The sequence below is a fragment of the Aspergillus pseudonomiae genome (genome assembly GCF_009193645.1).
Source record: "Aspergillus pseudonomiae strain CBS 119388 unplaced genomic scaffold BDV37scaffold_78, whole genome shotgun sequence".
NCBI classification, from domain to species: domain Eukaryota; kingdom Fungi; phylum Ascomycota; class Eurotiomycetes; order Eurotiales; family Aspergillaceae; genus Aspergillus; species Aspergillus pseudonomiae.
The window spans coordinates 60,845-82,548 of NW_022476070.1; the positions used below are offsets into that span (position 1 = coordinate 60,845).

A 21,704-nucleotide genomic window follows, 5' to 3' on the forward strand; every position below is an offset into this window, starting at 1 on the left:
GCCATAAACAATATTGAGGTGTTCAATATCACCCTATCAACGCTCTAGGCTGCATCTGTCAAAGTATCATTCATGCTCGATCAGAATGCCCCGGAGGATGGTTTTGGATGTTCGACTGTTTGATGAGTTTACGTGTGTGTATCTAGAGAAGCAGCGAGGTTAGAACCTCGGCATATTGTATCCCGAGTAAGATATCCCATGTGAATCTGCGGTCTCCATGCTACACATAGATTGATCACTAGGATTTTCATAATAGAAAGTCTGTGGCTGAATGAAGATTTACCACAAACACTACGCACCTCACGCGGCACTCTATATCTCGCTCGCAGCTCCATATAGTTAGTGCGCCCGCGCCCGGCTGCTAACTCAGTTCTATCGACATTCTATGTAGCATAGCTAGCTATATTTTTTTTTTTCGCTTTTATTATGGTTAAGGTAGAGTGAATATGCTGAATTGTGTAATCACTAACTCTGCCAGCGCTCCTGTTCTGAATCTAAGTATTTCAATATTTAGAGCCCGGCGGTAGTGATTTGGTTACAAGCCCGATCAATATCACGGAGGATGACCATCGTTTGGTCCTTCACTGATTCGTCCTACCTGACTTGGGTACAATTATACGTCCATTTACGCACACAGTACATACACCATCCAAGAGAATTCAGAACATAATATAGTGCTCGTAAGAATATGCTAAATTAAACATGTCGGATATCAATACAAAGGGCCACACCCCGGTAGATCTATGTATTTTAAGGATAAACTCCAGCCTCAACACCCTTTCTCTAACCAGTCACCTTGAAGATAGACTCGGCAAGTCTCTTGACATTGTCAGAGGTGATGCCGGCAACGGAGATACGGCCATCCTTGGTGGCGTAGACGGAGTGCTAGAATAAACATTAGTGATGGGTGTCTTCGGAAAGCGACTGTACCAATAATTGCTACGTACCTCCTTGGCAAGAGCATCCATCTGCTCGGGCTTAAGACCAGTGTAGGCGAACATACCAATCTATGGCAAGGTGAGTTAGTATCTGTCGATATGTTCATCCAAAGAGCTCCTTACCTGGCTGGTGATGTGCGACCAGTCGTGCTTGCTGCCCAGGTCCTCCAGGTTCTTCCGGAGCAGGGAGCGCATCTCAATGATGCGGTCGGCCATGCCCTTGACCTCTCCCAGCCACTGCTGGTTGAGCTCAGGGTCGTTCATGATGGTGGAGGCAACACGGGCACCGTGAATAGGAGGGTTCGAGTAGAAGGGGCGGATGAGGATCTTAATCTGAGAATCCACACGCTTCTTCTCTTCGGTGTTCTCACAAACAAGGGAGAAAGCACCGACACGCTCACCATAGAGACCCTATGACTGATCAGCTACTAGTTTCTACCTTCCGGTACCTGTACTCTTACCATGTTCTTGGCGAAACTCTGGCAGAGGGCAATGTTGTGGCCCTCGCTCACGAAATGCCTGGGGGCAAAAGCATCCTGGTCAGCATTGCCGCTAGCGAAGCCCTGGTAGGCCATATCGAAGAAGGCAAAGTGGCCCTTTTGCTTCATCACATCGCTGATCTGGCGCCATTGCTCCTGGGTGGGGTCGACACCGGTGGGGTTGTGGGCGCAAGCGTGGAGAAGGATGATGCTGTTCTCAGGGGCGGCCTTGATGTCGGCAATCAGACCCTCGAAGTCGAGACCAATGGTGTCCTTGTTGTAGTAGCGGTACTTCTCAACCTCCAAACCGGAGTCCTTGAAGACAGCGTTGTGGTTGGCCCAGCTAGGGTTAGGGAGGTAGATCTTCTTCGCATGAGGGTAGAAGCGCTTGAGGAAAGCACCACCGATTCTCAGGGCACCGGTACCAGAAATGGACTGGGTGATGACGAGGCGGTCCTCCTTAATGGCAGAGGAGTCCTTGCCATAGGCCAGCTCTGCAGCGGCCTTGGTGAAGGAAGGGACACCGGTGATACCAGCGTACTCCTTGTCAAAGCGGGAGGCGACAACCTTGTCCTCTGCGGCACGAACGGAGGGCAGAACGTATGGCTTGCCCTTGTCATCACCTATTGATTCACAATGTCAGCCCTGAAGTAGATGACAAGCTCGCCATGAGCTAGTTGGATTCAGTGAACAAGCGGCAAAGAAATGACTGCTTACGGTAAGCGCCAACACCCAGGTTGATCTTCTCCTTGAACGAGTCGGCCTTGAAAGCCTCGGTGATACCAAGGATAGCATCCTAAAAGGCATTGAGTTAATTGTGACACGCAATTGACGTTGGCGGTGCACTGTAGAGCTTACCGGAGGACCCTGAGGGACGTTGGACCAGGCCGAGGCATGTCTGGCACCAACGACGACGGTGCGCATGTTAGCGTCACGCGAAGCAGCCCTACGGCTGGCGACTCTGAGGGTAGACAGCATGGTGAATGGAAAGGGAAAAAAAAAAAAAATCTAAACAAAAGAAATCCAATCAATTGCAGAGTCAGCTGCAGAGGACCTCGAGATGGAAAAGATTCCAAGGAGAGAAGAAAGAGATCGGACAAGGAGGCGAGCAGATAAATAATCGGAGATGCTGCGTGTGTGTCATTTTTCGACTCATGTGAACTAGGAAGATTCCGGGGAGCGCGAGCCACCGATTCGGATTGGTCGCCCTCTCCGCACTCACGGTTAAATTGATCAATTCCAGCTTGTGTCAGCTCGGGCGGGATTTTGACTTTAATTTACTCGAGATGCATAAACCGTCTATGACTAACTAGTAGTAGTAGGAGGAACCTTGTATCGATCCTGTTTTTATTTGGAGAAGGGAAAAAAAAATAATAATTATTCATGGACCATCTTTCGGCAAGCCGATCGCGGTATATCATACTATCATACCATACCCATACACTCCTTCCACTCGGGGATAATAAATCTGATAACAGATCCGAGTGATAGTATGATCGTTAGGCAAGAAGAATAGGTAACTAACGGAACCTCTAAAAAGTCCCTGACGGTTTAAGCATGGCGCCACTGCGTTCGGCGCTTTCGGTTTTCGGTGAGCTCTTTCAGAATTCTGGCCCACTGTGGCCTGAGGCCGCAGCCCTCGGGAGCGCCTCCCGATTCCTTTTTGGGAAACGCTTCCCCTCACGGAAAGTTTGGGGTAAATTGGAGTCGGCCTGAAGTGAACATTCTTTGTTGTCCTCCTCAAGCTCCATAAGTCAATGCTCAAGGATATATAACGGGGTTCTAAACCCAAAGATAATTGAGAGTCCTACTGTTTTCTCCCCATAAAGAATCATTCCTACTAGCACACCGTCTGCCACATTCGTACGGCCTGTTAAGAGGAACTTTCGGAATCTGACAGCTCCATCGCGGTTAATTTCCCCACACGCCAAGTTAATGATCGTCAATAAACAACAGCAATGAAGGGCGCAAACAAGCTAACTGCTTCCTGCTCTGGACTTTCTCCCACTCCCTGAACAGCTGGGCCCGGCGACAAGGATCTACTTTCGGCAGTGAACAGGGGGCAACAGTCGCGGATAGGTAAATATTGTTTCTATTCTTGGTATACCATAAGCTGTACAACGAAAACTAGGAATTAAACTGCATGGGCATCACAAAGAAAATATGGCGTAGAGTGTCAATAGGCGAATAATGGTGGCAGCCATTTATCCCAGTCGCACACCAGCCTGGCGATTCTTCCGGGCCGTCGCTCCCATAGCATTATTCATGCCCGTATGCTGACTGCTGTCTAATGCGCTCATTGCCTCTCGCTTCTTTTCCTCCTCAATCTTCTTCAGTCGCTTCTCCGTCTTCATCTTACCACTGCCCTTGCCGTGGAACTGGTGACTCAGATGCTTGAATGCCTCCTTCTGGTTCATCATACGGCCAAACTCATCCACGTACTTGAGTTGCACATCGGGCTTGTATTCCTTGTTGAAGACTTCCGCCATATGACGAGCATCCTGCTGGTCACGTTGCTTGTTCTCCCACCGCGCGTACTCTTCTCTTTCACGAGCAGACATCTGGTTGAGCTTTCCGGAAGCTCGGTCACGCTCACGCTGCAGACGGGCACGTTTTTCAGCTTCGGTTTCGAGGCGATTCTTTTCTTGTAAGAAACGCTGCCGATCACGGATGAGAGAATTATGGTCGGCAGCATCGGATGACTTGACCAAGCCACGCTGCTTGAGCATCGACAATGTGGCACCAAGACCTTGGTCCAGTGTGGACTCTTCTTCCAAGCCGGTGCCACTGATCTGCTGGTTCGCTGTGGCTTCTTCGCTCTTGATGCGCGCTTTGAGATCTTCCTCGTCCTCGATATCATTGTATGAACGTTCCATATCCACGTCACCGTCCTCCACAGGTTCATCCTTCATACCAGGACCTTCAGACGAAGCACGGGGCTCCTCCACCGGCGTTGTTGACCGCCTTTCACGGCGTTCAGGGAGCGTAGGTTTCTGTAGGTTAGACACAAACTCTGAGGTTTCATCTATGACCAGACCGGGTTCTTCCTCATTCTCGCCCGAGCCTTCCACGTCCATCGGTGTCTGCGACGCTTCTTCTCTGAGCTGTCGTGCGATGTCCTCGGGACGTGCTTTCTGGCGTTTCTTGAAAGCAGCACGCCTCTGCCGCGTAAGAGAGGCTTGTAGATCATCGTCATCCACAAACGAGATATCCTCGTTAAGGGACTTGCGGGAGGCAGGAGCGGGTACTGGCTCTCCGTTACTTGCATCAACTTCCATGGAACTCCCATTTGGTGTACCCGTCGCCTCAGCCGTAGGGAATATATCATCCTCGTCCATAACAGCACGTTGCTTTGTCGTCTTGGCCTTCTTTTTCTTAGGTTTCTTCACCTTGATTTCGCTCACGTCCATATAATCAGAGATTGGCGTTTCCTCCGCAAAATCAAGGCTGATAACATTCTTCTTCAATTTCTCCGAGACTTCTTGTCGCATAGCCTCTCGCTCTTCGGCAGTGGATCCTTGGGCATCGAGTGTAAACCGCTTCCGCTTCTTGCCCTCGATTTCCTCATCGTACTGTGCGAGTATTCCGGTATTTTCTTCCGTAGGATCATAAACGGGTTTGCGTTTCTTCAGCTCGAGCTTCTCTGTAGTTTTCTCCTTCTCTTTAAGTTCCAGATTTTCCAACTCGTCTCCTTCCTCCTCGTTCTCATCGATCGTCGTATCCTTCAGCGTAAGAATATGATCCTCTCCACCATCGAAATCCCCAACAGCATGCCCAACCTTGACACCAGCCAAATCTTCCGCAGTGTATTCAGCTGCACGAGCCCGCTCCTCCAGTTCTTCTGCGAGTTTGCGCGCGCGCTCTTTCTCGATCTTCTTCTGCCGCTTCTTCGTCTGCTGTAGCCAAGTCTTCGTGTCCACCTCCGCATCGGCAGCTTCTCCTAGAGTCGCACCTTGAAGCTTCATATTTCTCTGAGCCTCCTCACGCGCCTTTCTGATCGCGGCGTTTCGCTCTTCCCGTTTCCGTTTCGCCTCGGCTTCATCCTGCATCTTCTTCCAGTTGGAGGAGGCCAGCGCCTCGCGCGACTCGAGTGTACTTCCCGGCTCGTCATCTTCGGAAGATGAGCTCGAGCCGTCGTGTTCGGAGTCCTTGAAAGTAGGACCAGAGGCGTCGGCACCGGGGACGGGGAGCGGCTTTAAACCCAGCGCCACTCGGATTTTGTTATTCTGCTCGATGGAAAGTGCGTCGGCCATATTGGCGACAGGTGAGCGTTATCAAGGAAATAAAAAAAAAAAAACACACTGGGTTAAAAAAGACACAAGACCCAAAGCGGCGATAGAAGGGTGTGGTCTGTAAAACCGATTAGAGACCAAGCGCCCGATTACCATCGATAGATTACCAGAAGGTGAGGTCCAGACGGGGCTTACCTAACTGAAACTCGTCTCGGTAAGGTTTAGCGCGGCAAACCCGTTAGCGCATGCTTTAGCGCGAGAGATAAAAGGCGGCAGCGGCTGGAGCTCAGAAATTTTTTCTTTTCTTCTTCTTTTTCGAACACACACGGATCTGTGTCCAGCGATCCTGAGCGTGGAGGCTTGTTCTCTGCGTCTCGGTTGATTACTGGACAGTTCGACGACTTAAGGAGCCATCACATTCTTGGATGGTCGATTATTTCCGGTCGACAGATCTCAGATTAAAGGTCGACATTGGGTGTTCGCTCTGGTCTTGAGCTCCTTTCCCTTCGGGGTCGGTGAGCTCGGCTGGAGAGCCTGGTGCTCGGCGGCGTCATATTCCTACTCCCTTCACCGACTTGGCCGTTGGCCCATGAGGTTAGGGAAAAACCATGGCCAGCCAACATACATTCCTTGTTACTACGTAATTTTACTGCAGCTGTATGCTAGATAGAAGTGATTAGTAGACTATCTTGCAGTGTAACTGATCGCTCGGGCATCTTTCTCGTGAAGGTAGCAGAGTGCTTCGTATACCACGCATTTAGGCGTAGTGCTGTTGGTTCTAAACCTCACTATCCGGGATGCGTTGCTGGAGTAACTACATTACTCGGCTTTCATTCAACTCTGGAAGTACGGTTACAACAACTTCAAGTGTCCCGTCACGCCGTCGACCACGCTCTTTGGTCCTAAAATTCCAAGCACCGTCCGGCTTCCACTGGCGATCTGTGTCCGTCCCGCATCTGTGATGACCCTGGCGCAGAGACCCAGGCTGATAGCCTGCGCCTGCAGTGTCTCCATTTCCTCCTCCGACTTGGTCTGCAGCGCGATCTTAGCCTGTCCCTGCGATTCCCAGCGGCGCAGCATAGACGAGTTTGGTGAGTGCGCAGTGAGGTACTTGTAGCAGGCAAGGGTAGCATGGGAGCATTGAGCGGCGATTTTGCCTATCAACAATACGTTAGCCATCTCGTTCGTATGCATCATGCACCATAGAAGAGTCAAGAGAGCGAAGCAAAGACTCCAAGTCGCGTAGGTCATTAAACAGCTGTAGAAACAGAAACTCCGAAAAGAAAAGAGAGGGAGGCGCCTGCCTTTCGTCATGCCCAAATCGGTCCTCACAACCAGAACCAGCTTCACCTCTTCAGCACTCTTGTCGAAGTTGGCCAATTCGCTTCCATCGCCTTCGTCCTCGCTGTCGGACTCTTCCTCTTCCTCTTCTTCGTCCGAGGAGTCTTGGTGCACTTTCACATTGTAGCTGTTTGGCCACCCTTCTTTTTCTTTCGAGAACAGGCCTAGCGAGGAGCCTTGTCCGATGAAGTAGCCAGTCACGCCGGCGATGATGGCTGTAGCGACTACATATGCCGTTGTTGAGGGGGGAATGTGGTCTAGGTCGGCCATTTTGGAAGGTGTGTTGAAGCTGGATGGATGGGTTTTCTGTGATCCGCGCGGAATTAAACCCGGTTTGGTGGGTGCGGGTACCTCCAGTCAACAATGACCGCTTTTCTTTTTGTTTGCTCAGATTGAGGCTTACAAGGGTTTACTCTAAAATTTACTAGATACATGACCATAGTTCTATTTATTTGTATTTTTTTTATATATATATTAAATATCTGTAAGAGGAGAGCAAGCGTGAGAATAGGGAATGTGACCAAGGCCCAAACGTTATCCAAGTTTATCTTAGATACTGCTAGTTCATTATATACATCCCTGACCATAAACATCGAAGCAGACATCATCATCCTCATGAACAGCGATGTTTAATTAGCGAGCAGCGGGGGCTCCCGTGTTTCCCATTCGGCGGCCCCTATTCCAGATAGTCAGTAAAAGATAGCGATCGATCGGATCAGTTAAACTCACATCATAGACCGACTGAAGAAGCTGATGAAGATCATGAACAGCCAGCTCGGGATTGCGCTGAAGGCATAGATAACATAGCCTGCAGGGATCAAGAGTCCCTTCTCCGCAAGCCAGCTATCCGTAACATGGAAGGAGCCCTCGTACGCGCCCCGCTTCTCATAGGTCTTCTCAGAGTGAATTTTGTAAAGGGACTCTGCCGTTACAGTTGTCGAGTTGAAGTACACATTGTATTGAGCGGTGGCAGGGCGCTCCTCGCCGACCTGAGCAGGGACCTTGAAGTACGAAACGGATGGAGCACCAGCGGCCCAGGCAGAGCAGAGGACCCGGTTCGATTCGCAGTCCAGGTAACCAAGGTTGGGCGAGGTTGGATCAGCAGAGAACAGAAGAACGGATTCCTAAACGAGAAAGGTTAGCCAGACCCGCCTTTACGTCCATGCGCCCGCGACCCCTATTTTTGGACCCTTACGTTAAACGATTTCTCCGATTGATGACAACGTCCAAAGCATGTCTTGTTTCCGCCAGTAATAAAGACAAACCAGTCCTTGGGCTCATCAGATGGCGCCAGGAGGGATTGCCAGTTGGACAGGTTGAAAGGGGTGACAGTCTTTTCTTGAATCTTCTGTTCGACCACCTTCTCAACAGCAGCGGGGATCACCGGAGTAGCCGTGGGCAGAAACTCCTTGGCTTTGTTGAACCAACCCTGGACGCGATCCGCGAGGGGAACCTGCTCTTGCGCCGCAGCAAGCGCTGGGAGGATGGGGAGGAGCTGGATGAAACGCATGATGCTAGAGACAACAATGACGCGTAGGTCAGCAACTAAGGGATCGATAGCTGACTACAAAATATTTCAAAATACGAACCTGGGTTGGCTATTGAAAAGACAAGCGCACTCTGGAGGGAAGATGGACGATTAGGAGGCCAAAGTACGGACAGCAGGCAGCGAGGAAGACGAGGCACCTGAGTTGTGGAAGAGTGAAACGGGCCACGATAGACATAAAGGTAAAGCTGGTCTCTCCGCGGCAAGGGCCTAACGGAGGCTAAACTAGAAGCGGAGCGAATCACGTTCCGTCGCGGGGGAAGGAAACCCACTTGACAAGTTCCCATAGTACGAATGTTATGCATAGACTACAATGGAATTTACCAAGAAACAAACAGAACATCACTGACCTTTTCACCAACGTCTTTGCTTTTACCTTCTTGTAAACGATAACCGCCGTGATAAAATTACCTCTTCTTTACTAGATAGGGGTTTTAGGGAAATTTTATCAGAGATCTTTCTATCAACTGCTATTCCCATTTTCATACCATGTGAGAGAACAAGTCTTGCTACGTGTGAGGCTTCATATAAACTCTGGCGATCTTTCTTAGCTGCGGATCTGGCTCAAAACCAGCAAACTATAGAGGAAGGATAGAAAGAAAACGTAGTGGGAGAGATGTTAATTATCAAGAGGACAACGGAGAAAGAAATATGCTTAAAAAAAATGGATAATTCTGGAAGGTGGCACGGAATATACCATATACGATATAACATTATTTTCATCGGCACCTTCTCTGTACTCCATGCCCCCGGTCCTCCTTCCTCAAGGGTCTTTTACCCCTTCAAAGTATCCTACTACCGTTTTCATAATGTAGCTATCATGCAGTACCTTTGGCTCATCAAGCGTCATTACTCAAACATCACTTTACTGCGGATTTCCATATACGCATCTGTACTAGTAGCAATGAGGTGGCCCCTCGTTCCAGTCTCTAATGTCATCCCATTGGCAGCCACAACAGCTGCTCTATATAGTTATTGCCTTGGCGCTGCGATACAAGGAGCAAATGATCTCGAACCTAGTCCTGGTAAGCACTTTCTTCTAAATCTGGAATTCTCGAGGAGAATTTAACCACTACTTCAGCGGTGGATTGGATTCAAGAGTCCAAAACAACTGCACACCTGCAGATAAATGATACTTCTCTCGATGATTTCCCCGTCTGTACTGACCTCGATGGCCCCTTCGCACCATTCTGTCTCCCGCAGGATGGAGCCAATGTTGTAGTAGACGCCACATATTATGTTACCTGGAATGCCGATTTTTATCCGCTCAATGCTTCTATTACTATTGAGATGAGATACTCAAACACCACCGTTGGAGACTCGGCGTTCACATCTGACAAAACCGACAACAGCTACGGGTATCTTCCCCTCTACATGCGCAAGGAATGGCTCCAGGGGAAGGCGCAGAATGATTTAACACTCTATCTTATCGAACTGAACCCTGCATCGGGCACACGGGCGAGTATTCGGAAGGGACCGATGATCACGCTTCATCCTAAACCTGTAGAACACTACAAACCTTCTCCTCCCATGACTTTCAACAAAACGGCCTTGTTTATTGGTCTCCCGGTAAGCCTTAGTGTCATTATCATTGTTGTGGCTGGTCTATTCTTTGGCATGCGGGAGAGCAGAAGGATTGGGCTCGGGAGTGTTATGGGGTCTCGAGGTAAAGGGTACGGAGTTGGGAAATCCAAGAGCCAGCGTCTGCGCAAAAGTAGAAGCGAATTTTACCATTCCAATGCCGCCTCAGCGTTGAAGAAATATACAGACGACACCGACTCGGGTTTGTCAGAAGTGCCGGATCCTGACTTATATAATGAAATGGAGCGCACTGCAAGATTTGCATTCAGGCAGGATTCTATGAGGCTAAAGAGCTGGGGGAGATAATGAATCATGGATGCTTGTTCTATCGATCTGGATCACTCAGCATCCTTCCCAGAACACGCCCGTGCTTCAAGGAGTGGGTCATAAGAACATGAAGGGGCATAAGTAGTATGAATTTTGACTTTCGTCTTTCTCTCTGCTGTTGAAAGCACATTGGGCTCTCATATAAGTATAACCACGATCCACTATATTACTGCTTGAGGTATTAATACTCTTGGCTTGGGTGGGTTATCCATTACCAGTAGTGGTACTAGTACTTGGTACGGTTCGTCCGATGGGTCAAACCAACCGGAAAGCGAAGAAAGTCCATTAGTACGCCCGCGGCGCCCGCACCCGTGCCCTGAGATTGGCACTTTTGTCTCCATCGCCTAGGCAATCAAGGGCGGTGTCGGAGAGCATGGATGACGTTGACGAAACCGGTGAAGGTTTGGTGTACTATTAGTAGTCGCCAAAGTTACCCAAGTAATCACATTTTCCAATGTCACGTATGGGCTAGATTACAGTGATCCGGTCAATCAGTACTAACTATCAGAAGCCATATTAATTAGCTCGAGCAGGTAAGCCGTGGTAGGTGGTTAACTAGTGGAGTAGATATGTAAGCAGACGTAGCGAGTGCCTAGTTAGTGATACTAACTAGTGGTAGTATCTTGATTATCAATTGTGTGCTTTCTAGAACCTAATTTTTTTTTTTTTTTTTTTTTTTTTCCCTTCCACTCGAGGGTAATGCCCTGCGTTCTACTTACTCAGAAGGTGTAATCTTAGAGATTATGAAGGTGCCCACGGGTTAGTTGTTTAAGCGCCCCTCCGTACCACCAATGCCGATGTCGGTTGGCAGTATGGAATTCATTGGGAGAAACCCACCTACCCCCCTATGGACAGGGGACATACTACCTACTAGTAGTTGACCTAGCAAAAACCCAACGCACAGGTATTGATGGTAATATTACATGCGTATTGTACATACTACTACATCTTTAAAGAGGGGCAAAAATCTAATATTCCAAGAGTCACTTATTGACAATTGGTGCAAATTCGAACACTGTCTGGGGTGGCAAAACTCTCTCCCTCGATGATCCTAACAGACGATATCAAAGCTGAATAGTAATGCGTATTACTACTGCACTACGCTAAGCCACTTCGGGGCTGGGGAAGATCCTCAAAGATGAGCAATTGGGGCTTCCGCAAGCGCTCTGGACAAGGGATTCCCCACACAAAAGTGCTCGGCCTGTGAAATTTTCGTACATTGCCGCACATCTGTGAAGTGGACGGCCGAGTCATACCTCCGAAAAGAGTAGACCGCCCGCCTTTTAAATGGACTCCACCCACTTTCCCTGTCTATGACTCTTTTCTTGCTTCCCTTTTTTTTTTATCTCCCAGATATTTCATATAAACATTTGATCGTTTAGCCTGTGACTCATTGTGAGTACTGCTATATATAGTTACCTATACCTCGTCCAACTTGATCTAACTTCAACCTCGTTCCAGCGTCTTTTTCTCCCATACAACTTCTAGACTTGACCCCACTATCTATAGATATCGTCACAATGTGCCCTGGTGCAGACAACGAGCCCAATGGGCACACGACCGCTGCCAATGGCAATGGTATGTCTGGAAAGCATTTATTGTTGTTATACTTGGCTGACTTCTACCGAAAGGCGAACACCCCGGCTTCACTGGCATCGAGACTCGCCAGAACCCCCACCCCTCCGCCTCCCGGAACCCCTACGGCCACAACGTTGGCGTAACCGACTTCTTGAGCAATGTCTCCCGGTTTAAGATCATTGAGAGTACCCTTCGTGAGGGTGAACAGTTCGCCAATGCTTTCTTTGATACCGAAAAGAAGATCGAAATCGCCAAGGCCCTGGATGACTTTGGTGTTGACTACGTGAGTCACATTCATACGAACTGTGGTTTGATCATGCTTGTTAACATATTGCCTGTTCTAGATTGAACTTACCAGCCCTTGTGCCTCTGAGCAGTCGAGACTTGACTGCGAGGCCATCTGCAAGCTCGGCTTAAAGGCCAAGGTACGTTGGATTCCTCATAGTTGTTCTCCTATCTTTGGACGGCACTAACCCACTCCATAGATTCTTACTCACATCCGTTGCCACATGGACGATGCCCGTGTTGCGGTCGAGACTGGTGTTGACGGAGTGTAAGTATGCCCATACTTCTTTTAAAACCTCTCATTCTTACAGTGTCTAGTGATGTTGTCATCGGCACGTCGTCCTACCTCCGTGAGCACTCTCACGGTAAGGATATGACCTACATCAAGAACACTGCTATTGAAGTTATTGAATACGTCAAGTCCAAGGGTATCGAGATTCGATTCTCTAGTGAGGACTCCTTCCGTTCTGACCTCGTCGACCTCTTGTCCATCTACTCCGCCGTTGACAAGGTTGGTGTTAACCGTGTTGGTATTGCCGATACCGTCGGTTGCGCTTCTCCTCGCCAGGTTTACGAGCTTGTTCGTGTCCTGAGGGGTGTTGTTGGCTGCGACATTGAGACCCACTTCCACAACGACACTGGCTGTGCCATTGCCAACGCCTACTGTGCCCTAGAGGCTGGTGCCACTCACATCGATACCTCCGTTCTCGGTATCGGTGAGCGTAACGGTATCACCCCTCTTGGTGGTCTCATGGCTCGTATGATGGTTGCCGACCCCGCCTACGTCAAGAGCAAGTACAAGCTGGAGAAGCTCAAGGACATTGAGGATCTCGTGGCCGAGGCGGTCGAGGTCAACATTCCTTTCAACAACTACATCACCGGTTTCTGTGCTTTCACCCACAAGGCTGGTATCCACGCTAAGGCCATCCTGAACAACCCTAGCACCTACGAGATCATCAACCCTGCCGACTTCGGCATGACCAGATACGTTCACTTCGCCTCTCGTCTGACTGGCTGGAACGCTATCAAGTCTCGTGCTCAGCAGCTCAAGATTGAGATGACTGACAGCCAATACAAGGAGTGCACCGCTAAGATCAAGGCTCTTGCTGATATCCGTCCCATTGCCGTCGACGATGCTGACAGTATCATCCGTGCTTACTATCGTAACCTCAAGTCGGGTGAGAACAAGCCTCTCCTTGATCTGACGGCTGATGAGCAGGCTCAGTTTGCTGCCAAGGAGAAGGAACTTGCTGCTTCCGGTGTTGTGGCTTAAACGATGCCGCTTAGCTTGGTTCAGATTTGTTCGCCTCCCTTTCTATATTTTTCTCCCTTTTGTGTTTCTTATTTCCCCTTTGCATTTCGGAATTACATCTTTGGATTCAAGGGCCCAGTGTTTTAGAACTTTCATATCTCAGCGGCTCCCGACGAAGATGCGATTTTTTCATGATTTGATGTTTATTCATGCGTCTCGGGCTTCATTGTTATCGGGTATTCAAAAGTCTTGTCCATGGATGTGAAAAAAGCAAGGAGAGACAGGTGTTCGGGACGCGTTGGTCTGGAGGAGTTTGTATATACGCAGACTTAGATGACTGCATTTTTCCTCTGATACACTGAACGCAGAAAACTATTTCGTCATTAACCTTGGCTGTTTGGGCTCGCTTACAGACCGCTTCGGCTGCAAAGTGCTACTGTATAAATGTAATTTGGACGCTAGTCAGGGCCTAGTAGGCAAGACTAGAAAACCCGGGGAAACTAAATTCTGCAGGACGGGCGATGATGCAACGCTGGGCAAGAGGTTGCATGTGCGGCAGCAGCCGAGGCTGTGGTGGAATCATCGGCATTCTTAACGGCGGCTTCCCTCTAGACCCCATTTCCCTGGAACGTCAATTCCGACGCTTCCACACATAGTCCATACTCGCTATCTGTTATCTTTGGAGGTCATCTTACTTTCTTATCAGTCTTCGAGACTGCTTTGAACATCGCCATGGCGTCCTCAGTTCTTCCAGTCGCTTTACAAAATAAGCTGCTGGGATACAGCAGAGCTCCTAATGCGCAGTTGGCGGCGTTGAATTTGGAGATGTAAGTGGAACATCATTCCATCTCCCCGCCGTCCCCAACAGCTTGTAGGCATCCGCACGCACGGTTCCTAAGACTTCCATCTTGGTCCTCTGTCTCTCTAATGGAACAACAGTCTTAAAAACATCGTATTCTTAGTTTTTATTCTTCGCTACGTTCGCAAGACGTTCTATTCTTTACGCGGTTATGGTGTCCTCGGTAGCCTCCGACATGTCTACGCCGCGATCCGTCTCTTCTGCTACTCCATATTCCTGCGCTTCCCTGGTGTCCGCGGTCAGGTCGATAAGCAGGTTTCGTCAGCAATCGAAAACCTGGAGACAAAGCTTGTTGCAACCGGCCCTGGTGTCACGAGATATTTGAATCTGCCTAAAGAAGGATGGACCCCCGAACAGATCCGCGCCGAGCTTGAGAAGCTGGCAAACATGGAGCATACCCGGTGGGAAGATGGTCGCGTCAGCGGTGCTGTGTATCATGGTGGACAAGATCTTCTGAAGCTTCAGGCTGAGGCGTTTGGGCAGTTTGGGGTCGCCAACCCCATCCACCCGGATGTTTTCCCTGGCGTCAGGAAGATGGAAGCTGAAGTTGTAGCTATGGTAGGTTGGGTCTTCTTGTCAAGCAATGTGAATTTGACGACTCATGCGATCGAACCCAGGTCCTCGCACTATTCAATGCTCCGTCTGATGGTGCTGGTGTTACTACGGGCGGTGGCACTGAATCTATCCTGATGGCCTGTCTGGCAGCGCGGCAAAAGGCGTATGCTGAACGCAAAATAACAGAGCCGGAAATGTGAGAATAAGCTACCTATGGTAAACTGATCCGTACTGACAGTTACAGGATCATTCCCGACACCGCTCATGCTGCTTTCTACAAGGCTTCCGAATACTTCGGAATCAAACTGCATCGCGTACCCTGCCCAGCTCCAGATTACAAAGTCGATATTCCTGCGGTGCGTCGCTTAATCAACCCGAACACTGTCCTCCTCGTTGGCTCCGCGCCAAACTTCCCCCATGGCATTGTTGATGATATTCCTGCCTTGTCCCGACTTGCCACAGCGTACAAGATCCCTCTGCATGTTGATTGCTGCTTGGGCTCCTTTGTGGTTGCGTTCCTCAAGAAGGCCGGCTTCCCATCTCCATATGAGGAGGAGGGTGGATTTGACTTCCGCCTTCCTGGTGTGACCAGCATCAGTGTAGACACGCATAAATACGGATTCGCGCCAAAGGGCAACTCTGTGTTGCTATACCGAAACCGGACCTACCGCAGCTATCAGTATTTCGTCTATCCTGACTGGTCCGGCGGTGTCTATGCATCTCCATCCGTGGCAGGATCTCGGCCAGGTGCTCTTATCGCGGGCTGTTGGGCCAGTTTGATGAGCGTTGGAGAAGCCGGTTACATCAAGAGTTGCCTTGACATTGTTGGTGCAGCAAAAAAGTTCGAGGCGTCTATTAGAGAACACCCGCTCCTATCGAAGAACCTTGATGTTGTTGGAAAGCCCATGATCAGCGTTGTTGCTTTCCAGAGCAAAAACGGCGCCGTTGACATCTACGACATGGCCGATGCTTTGTCCGCCAAGGGCTGGCATCTCAACGCTCTCCAATCGCCAGCAGCGATTCATGTAGCGTTTACTATTCCTACAGCCTCTGCTATCGACCAACTCACTACTGACATCATTGAGGTTGTCGAGAAGGAATTGGATAAGGCAGAGGAGAGGAAGCGACAAGGAAAGTCGTATATCATCAAGCGTGGTGATACGGCTGCCTTGTATGGTGTAGCCGGCAGTATGCCTGATAAAAGTATTGTCAGTCGCCTGGCAGAGGGCTTCCTGGATACACTGTATAAAGCCTAGATGGTTTTCGCTGATTGCAAAACTGCATTGTTAATATTCTTTGAATGTGAATAATCCTTATATGACATGGAAGAACGCGCCTTGCTGCGATGTAATTAGGAAAATGGCGTTTCTGGCGTTAAAACCGGGCGTCGCATTCACTAACGTAAATAAACCAGACAGTCCATCCTTAAGAGTTTCGAGCAATATCACATATCGATATCTTCGAGATCACATAGATTTCCAGTACCCTAATATAACACAGTAGCAAAGTATGTATAGTACAGTAAGTCATGTCGAACAAAGACTGAAAATATAAGAAATAAGACCGCTCCATGCAAGCAGATACAGAAAACATTTCAACCGCAAAAAGGTTCCAGGCAATTTCAGAACTGACCCCAGCTTCACAGGTGCATTGACCATAGAAGCCAACGTTACCGTATCCCAGATAGCCTTCCGAACAAAGTGTGAAAATAAAAGCAGAGTATCAATATAAAACATCTATTGACTCCTCTTCGCCTTCCACTCAGCACCCGATGTCTGTTCGATGTAGTATCCTGGATCCGGCTTCCGCTCCATATGGACTTCTTGTTTCGTTAACCGTCTATCGACCTCACGGACATCGACCAGCTCCTTAACTTTCATGATCTGACCGGCGACTGACGGAGTCACGGGGTGGAACACAGTCGCCATGCGCTTCTTGAGGCCCAAGGCCTTGAGGACGTCTGTTGTTCTCCGGGGGAGACCGATCGCAGAGCGTACGAGGGTGACGCGGAAGTAGCTCATTGTGAGAATGATTTGTTTGTATGAGGTTTGAATCGTCGGAGAGGCGAGTTATAAGGTTTCTTTTGGAGTCGTTCTCAATTGCGCGGCTCGGCCTGGCAATGGAATTTCGGCGGACGGTCCGTGGTTTCACGTCTGGTTGTATGGCACAGATGACCAATTTATCGCGATAGGCCTGGAGCTGTGTTTTGATCCTGGGATATGGGACAATCGCACCAAGGCAGATAATTGTATATCAAACCATCACGGCGGGAATTTTGGCTTTCCGATCCAGTCGGCCTGCGAGGCGGAGAGTCACGTGTGTAGTATTCTGCCGGGGTCTTGCTGGCGGGCGGAGCGCCCCGTTTCAACTTGACAAGCTATTTGCTTGAATGAAACGCGGGGATGTGCCATTGACTGCTATTAGACATAGTGGTATGCATATTGTTGCTATCTCTCTGCGATTCTACATACGGTTGAACGAAAACTAATCTGAGTTCAAAGCGCTGTGCGTTTTAAGTGGGCATACTTGGCACACCATTGATTGCGGCGGTGTTGAGTACATTGCGATTGCGGTTGTTACGGATATTCTAATAACGGCTTCCCTGTCACTCCTATTATATGATTGCACTAAGGAGTTACCGAGTTGAATGACCCTGCAGCAGACGGGGCACTGAACACTAGTATCTTATTCCGATCTAGCACCCTTACCTAGTGTATGATATCGTCGAAATGGCACGAGGCGGAGACTCGGAAGGAACGGTGGCTCTACCACGGTTAGAAGATATCCTACGTCACCCAGAAGACCTGGACAAGATCGCCGGACTGAGGGCGGAATACTCGCGGAAAAAGGCAGCCGTCGATTCGCAGCTCCGAGAAGGCCTCCGGGGTCAACTGGAGACAGTACAACGCAGCATCGGCGCGCTAACCGAAGGTCAGCGCCAGGTTTCGAAGACAAAAGATGAGCTCCAGGGGATTGACAAACTATGCGCGGAATCACAATCCAGCGTCGAGGATTTCTCCCAAATTGATCGACTTGCCAAAGTGCAGAGGAACTTTGAGGCGGTCTTGACGATGAAGAAGGGGCTGGAGAACTTTAGTGAGAATCTTGCCGAGGTTGAGAATCTCCTGAAAGAGGATGATGATGATCTCGAGAACCAGCCGAATTTACTGCGGGCTCATATGCAGATATCTAAGTTGAGAGATTTCCGGGACGAGGCAATGGATCAGATACGGAAGGCTCAGGACCCGAGCAGTGAAGCCACGCTGGAGGATTACTTCCAGGGTCTGGATAATGTTATCGACTGGTTCGATGATCATTTGGGAACTGCTTGTATGAATCTGATCCCGCTTGTGCAGTCTGACAACCCTAGTATGGTTGTCCGCCTGGCTGTTGTTGTCATGAACGAGGAGAAGAAGGATGAAACGGTTCGTGCTTTGCAGGAAGCGCAGAAGGACCACCAGGATCTGGCAGGCCGGTTCAAGTCGATGAATGTGGGCCCCAAAACGGTTAGGGGCTATAAAGAAAAGTTTCTCCAAGCCATTGAATTCTACGCACAGAGTCAGTTTGAGAATACCAAGGAGGAATTCCTCAGCGATCCAGATATCCTAGAGAAGAGTTTTCGATGGTTCTTCAATGACCTTTTCTCTGTTAAGCAGGGGATGCAGACATTAATGCCAAAGAAGTGGAAGATCTACAAAACATACACCGATATCTACCATCGGATGATGCATGACTTCTTCGTGGATCTGATCAATGACCCTGAGCTACCCCCAGATAATCTACTTTCTATTATCCACTGGAGCGAGAAATACTACAAGAAGATGAACAAACTCGGCTGGAAACAGGCAGACCTGCGACCAAACATTCTCGATGACCGTGAACCTGAGCTCATTCGACAGTGGCAGAGCATTATCATCAAAGCGGTCGAAGAATGGATGGAGAGGATCACAGAGACCGACAGGAAAGGCCTGGTGGAGCGCATCCCTGACTCTCTGGACACTAATGCAGAGGGCTATTTCCGCACCAAAACCCTTCCAGATATGTGGCGTATGATTCATGAACAGATCCAGGCAGCTACCGCCTCGTCCCGCACAGACCTGGTCGAAGGCATTATCGATTCTATGTTCCGAGTGCTCAAGGGACGTCAGGCCGCTTGGCAATCACTCATCGAAGAGGAGTGCGCTAAGTACAAGGCGCCAGGTGGCGACCAGCTTGATGGATTACAGCTGTTACAGGATTGGCTTGTTGCGGTGGCTAACGATCAGATTGCTTGCATCGATGACAATGATGAATCCGGGCAAATGGGCTACCTGTCGAGGTTCAAGCGCGATTTCGAGGCGCACGTCGACCCGAAATACATGGCGGCGCGAGCTATACCCGAGCTGGACGCTCTTCGCGACGGTTACGTGGATCTAAGTACCTACTGTCTTACTCAATTCGTCGAAGTGGTTTTTGCTGTCGATTTCCGCTCTACTATCCCCGATTTCTTCACTCAGAAGTGGTATGGCGACTTTGCCATCAAGCGGATCACGTCTACATTCGAGGATTACATGGCCGATTACTCGCCTGTCATTCACCCATCTCTTGTCGACATCTTAGTCGAGGAGCTCTCCGACGAACTCTTGGTCCGGTACCTGTCGTCTGTGCGTAACCGCGGCGTCAAGTTCCGGCGACACGCTGATCCATACACGGACAAGTTCAAGGACGACGTTCTCACCGTTTTCGCCTTCTTTCAAAACTATCCGGACTCGTTTGCCAGTACCATCAAGCAAAAGTGGCGACTCGTCGACTGGTTGGTTCGCCTGCTTGAATCAGAGAAGGGTCCTGCCGTTGTTGCAGTCTACGAGGATTTCAAAATGGAATACTGGGATCTTCAGCTGACGTGGGTTGAGGCAGTGCTTAGGACAAGGGATGACTTTGAGAGAAGCATGATCAGCGCTGTCAAGGCCAAGGCAGCAGAGTTGTCGGTGGAAAGAGGTATGGAGACTCTTATGAGTCGGATGAGGTAGTTAAATGATATTTGGGGGATGAATGGCAGTGCTCTATTCAGCGCGGAGTTAGGAGTTATTTTTGGTTAGATGCCAGGCTGTTGCCAAGATGTACTCTATAATGTGGATCCAATGATTCCAATCTATATGCTCGTTTTACTTCGCTAGAAGCATGTCTAATTATTTGACGCTGGGTATATAACAGTCAACGAATATTCACACCACCCCCGTCACTACTGGCATCAATCTTATCATCCCCGTCTCCAGTAGATTAAAACTCCAAGCTCCTTTCAACTACAGGCAAGTATTTCTCCCGCAAACGCGCGTTCATTCCATCCTCGTCGGCCTCTGGGTCAAGTTTCTTCGCACCCATCTCACAGATACATACCGTTTCAAGGGCGAAGTCCTTCGCCCACACGAAGGGATATTGCTGTCTACTGCCGCCAGTGTCATCGCTAGATGCCCTTCTGTTGTTCAGTGACTTGTCTCCCTCACTTTCCGAACCGCTGGTCTCATTATCGGAAAGACCCTCCCCGCTCAGCTGATCTTGCTCACTACCCCCGCTAGTAGTAACCACCATAGCTCGAGGAGTCGTTCTATCACCGTCAACATAATAATTCCGATAGTGGGACAGGAAATCCCGCGCATCAAAAGTGTATTGGTTTTTGCGGCTTTGACCCTTGTGCGGTCCTCCACCCCGCGCTCTCCCACGGACATAAATCGTATTTGCCACGGTAGCATGCAGAAGAAGGGGTCTGATCTTCGGTTTTGACGCTGTAGATTTCTTCGACACAGGCTCGGTGCTTATCGACTTGTCTGATTTAAGTGCGGCTTCTTCCGCAATGTTGGCTGGCATTTCCTCGAGGCGAGAGGGCTCTTCAACCGCCGCACCCTCTGTAGACTTATCATTCGTCTGCTCGTTATCTTTCCCCTTCTTCTGTTCACCCACCAAAAATCCGGCCTCCAAAAATTTGTCCCGCAGCAGTACGCAGAAGGGATACAAACGAGCCGTAGGATCGACAGGCGCCGCATGTAGGACCGTCGCGGCGCGCGCGCGAGGAAGTGCATGCAAAGATTCAAGAGAGACAATGAACGGGCTCGGGGGGCTTTCATCATGCGATTTGGCGACTTCCCCGGCGCTCGACAAAGATGACTGCTCTGCTGCTGAGACTAACGGCGCATTTCTCTTCCTGCCTTGCGCGCGTGCGCTTGCGATCTTCTCAGCCTCGCGCACCAGAGTGGCTAGGTCCAGTGATTGGAAGAACTCGATAGCCTCGTTCAGGCGCTCTTTCGTTGGGAGGCTCATGACACCCAGAGTCAGGTGCAGGGTACCTACGGGACGGAGCGCGCCATCAGGGATGAGTGGCTGTCCTGGAGCTCCATATCGGAGTGCACGGCGTGGAATCGACGCTTTGAATGCTGCCAGAGAGGATTCTAGTTGGGGGAGGGATTTTGAGTTGACGAGAGGGAGGCAGAGAAAGTGCGTTAGGGGTGGTCTTTTCTCTTTCTTTTTAGTGTCGGACATGACTGTCGTCCACTGTTTGGGGTGGTATGAGCGAAAGAATATGAATGTTGATGGCCAGGTTGTTGTGGTGAGGGGCCTGTACGGCCGGGGGTATATCATCTATATAGCAACTGTAGATCGCTGGTACCCCCAAGTGGTCTGCTTGACAAGAAAGATGAAGCGTCGAGTCAGACGCTAATGCAGTGTATGCGATATAAGTGGCGTTGGCAGCAACAAGT

The 21,704-nt window shown here is 49.6% G+C and overlaps 10 protein-coding genes across 10 annotated transcripts; 4 read left to right on the forward strand and 6 right to left on the reverse strand.

The window, feature by feature from the left end:
• Positions 1–458: 458 nt before the first annotated feature.
• BDV37DRAFT_257587 (putative aspartate aminotransferase) lies at positions 459–2,774 on the reverse strand. Its single transcript, XM_032082962.1, has 6 exons — positions 2,276–2,774; positions 2,135–2,213; positions 1,400–2,040; positions 1,062–1,349; positions 948–1,007; positions 459–885 (listed from the first exon to the last, which is right to left on the reverse strand). The coding sequence occupies exons 1-6, from the start codon at positions 2,393–2,395 to the stop codon at positions 784–786; spliced, it is 1,290 nt and encodes a 429-aa protein (XP_031937778.1). The 5' UTR covers positions 2,396–2,774; the 3' UTR covers positions 459–783.
• Positions 2,775–3,016: 242 nt separating this feature from the next.
• Positions 3,017–5,858, reverse strand: BDV37DRAFT_257591 (U4/U6-U5 snRNP complex subunit SNU66). The gene has a single exon (XM_032082963.1). It carries the CDS (start codon positions 5,668–5,670, stop codon positions 3,622–3,624), a length of 2,049 nt encoding a protein of 682 aa, XP_031937779.1. The 5' UTR covers positions 5,671–5,858; the 3' UTR covers positions 3,017–3,621.
• Positions 5,859–5,984: 126 nt separating this feature from the next.
• BDV37DRAFT_257592 (aminoacyl-tRNA hydrolase PTH2) lies at positions 5,985–7,344 on the reverse strand. Its single transcript, XM_032082964.1, has 2 exons — positions 6,954–7,344; positions 5,985–6,806 (listed from the first exon to the last, which is right to left on the reverse strand). Exons 1-2 carry the CDS (start codon positions 7,258–7,260, stop codon positions 6,502–6,504), a joined length of 612 nt encoding a protein of 203 aa, XP_031937780.1. The 5' UTR covers positions 7,261–7,344; the 3' UTR covers positions 5,985–6,501.
• On the reverse strand, positions 7,342–8,670 carry BDV37DRAFT_257594 (uncharacterized protein). Its single transcript, XM_032082965.1, has 4 exons — positions 8,580–8,670; positions 8,186–8,504; positions 7,720–8,114; positions 7,342–7,666 (listed from the first exon to the last, which is right to left on the reverse strand). Exons 2-4 carry the CDS (start codon positions 8,498–8,500, stop codon positions 7,624–7,626), a joined length of 753 nt encoding a protein of 250 aa, XP_031937781.1. The 5' UTR covers positions 8,501–8,504; positions 8,580–8,670; the 3' UTR covers positions 7,342–7,623.
• Positions 8,671–9,440: 770 nt separating this feature from the next.
• On the forward strand, positions 9,441–10,423 carry BDV37DRAFT_274425 (DUF4448 domain-containing protein; the record flags this gene model as incomplete). Its single annotated transcript, XM_032085233.1, has 2 exons — positions 9,441–9,561; positions 9,618–10,423. 2 exons carry the CDS (start codon positions 9,441–9,443, stop codon positions 10,421–10,423), a joined length of 927 nt encoding a protein of 308 aa, XP_031937782.1.
• A 1,312-nt stretch (positions 10,424–11,735) lies between these two features.
• hcsA (homocitrate synthase) lies at positions 11,736–14,193 on the forward strand. The gene is made up of 6 exons (XM_032079867.1): positions 11,736–11,839; positions 11,906–12,022; positions 12,076–12,305; positions 12,367–12,447; positions 12,508–12,575; positions 12,626–14,193. Exons 2-6 carry the CDS (start codon positions 11,965–11,967, stop codon positions 13,578–13,580), a joined length of 1,392 nt encoding a protein of 463 aa, XP_031937783.1. The 5' UTR covers positions 11,736–11,839; positions 11,906–11,964; the 3' UTR covers positions 13,581–14,193.
• A 98-nt stretch (positions 14,194–14,291) lies between these two features.
• Positions 14,292–16,314, forward strand: BDV37DRAFT_296855 (sphinganine-1-phosphate aldolase DPL1; the record flags this gene model as incomplete). Its single annotated transcript, XM_032090206.1, has 4 exons — positions 14,292–14,386; positions 14,499–14,976; positions 15,036–15,169; positions 15,218–16,314. The coding sequence occupies 4 exons, from the start codon at positions 14,292–14,294 to the stop codon at positions 16,227–16,229; spliced, it is 1,719 nt and encodes a 572-aa protein (XP_031937784.1). The 3' UTR covers positions 16,230–16,314.
• A 395-nt stretch (positions 16,315–16,709) lies between these two features.
• BDV37DRAFT_274428 (mitochondrial 54S ribosomal protein uL30m) lies at positions 16,710–16,994 on the reverse strand (the record flags this gene model as incomplete). The annotated part of the gene is made up of 1 exon (XM_032085234.1): positions 16,710–16,994. The coding sequence occupies one exon, from the start codon at positions 16,992–16,994 to the stop codon at positions 16,710–16,712; it is 285 nt and encodes a 94-aa protein (XP_031937785.1).
• A 278-nt stretch (positions 16,995–17,272) lies between these two features.
• Positions 17,273–20,115, forward strand: BDV37DRAFT_257611 (SNARE-binding exocyst subunit SEC6). Its single transcript, XM_032082967.1, has one exon. It carries the CDS (start codon positions 17,703–17,705, stop codon positions 19,980–19,982), a length of 2,280 nt encoding a protein of 759 aa, XP_031937786.1. The 5' UTR covers positions 17,273–17,702; the 3' UTR covers positions 19,983–20,115.
• BDV37DRAFT_257612 (uncharacterized protein) lies at positions 20,115–21,701 on the reverse strand. The gene has a single exon (XM_032082968.1). It carries the CDS (start codon positions 21,583–21,585, stop codon positions 20,233–20,235), a length of 1,353 nt encoding a protein of 450 aa, XP_031937787.1. The 5' UTR covers positions 21,586–21,701; the 3' UTR covers positions 20,115–20,232.
• Between the last annotated feature and the right edge of the window lie 3 nt (positions 21,702–21,704).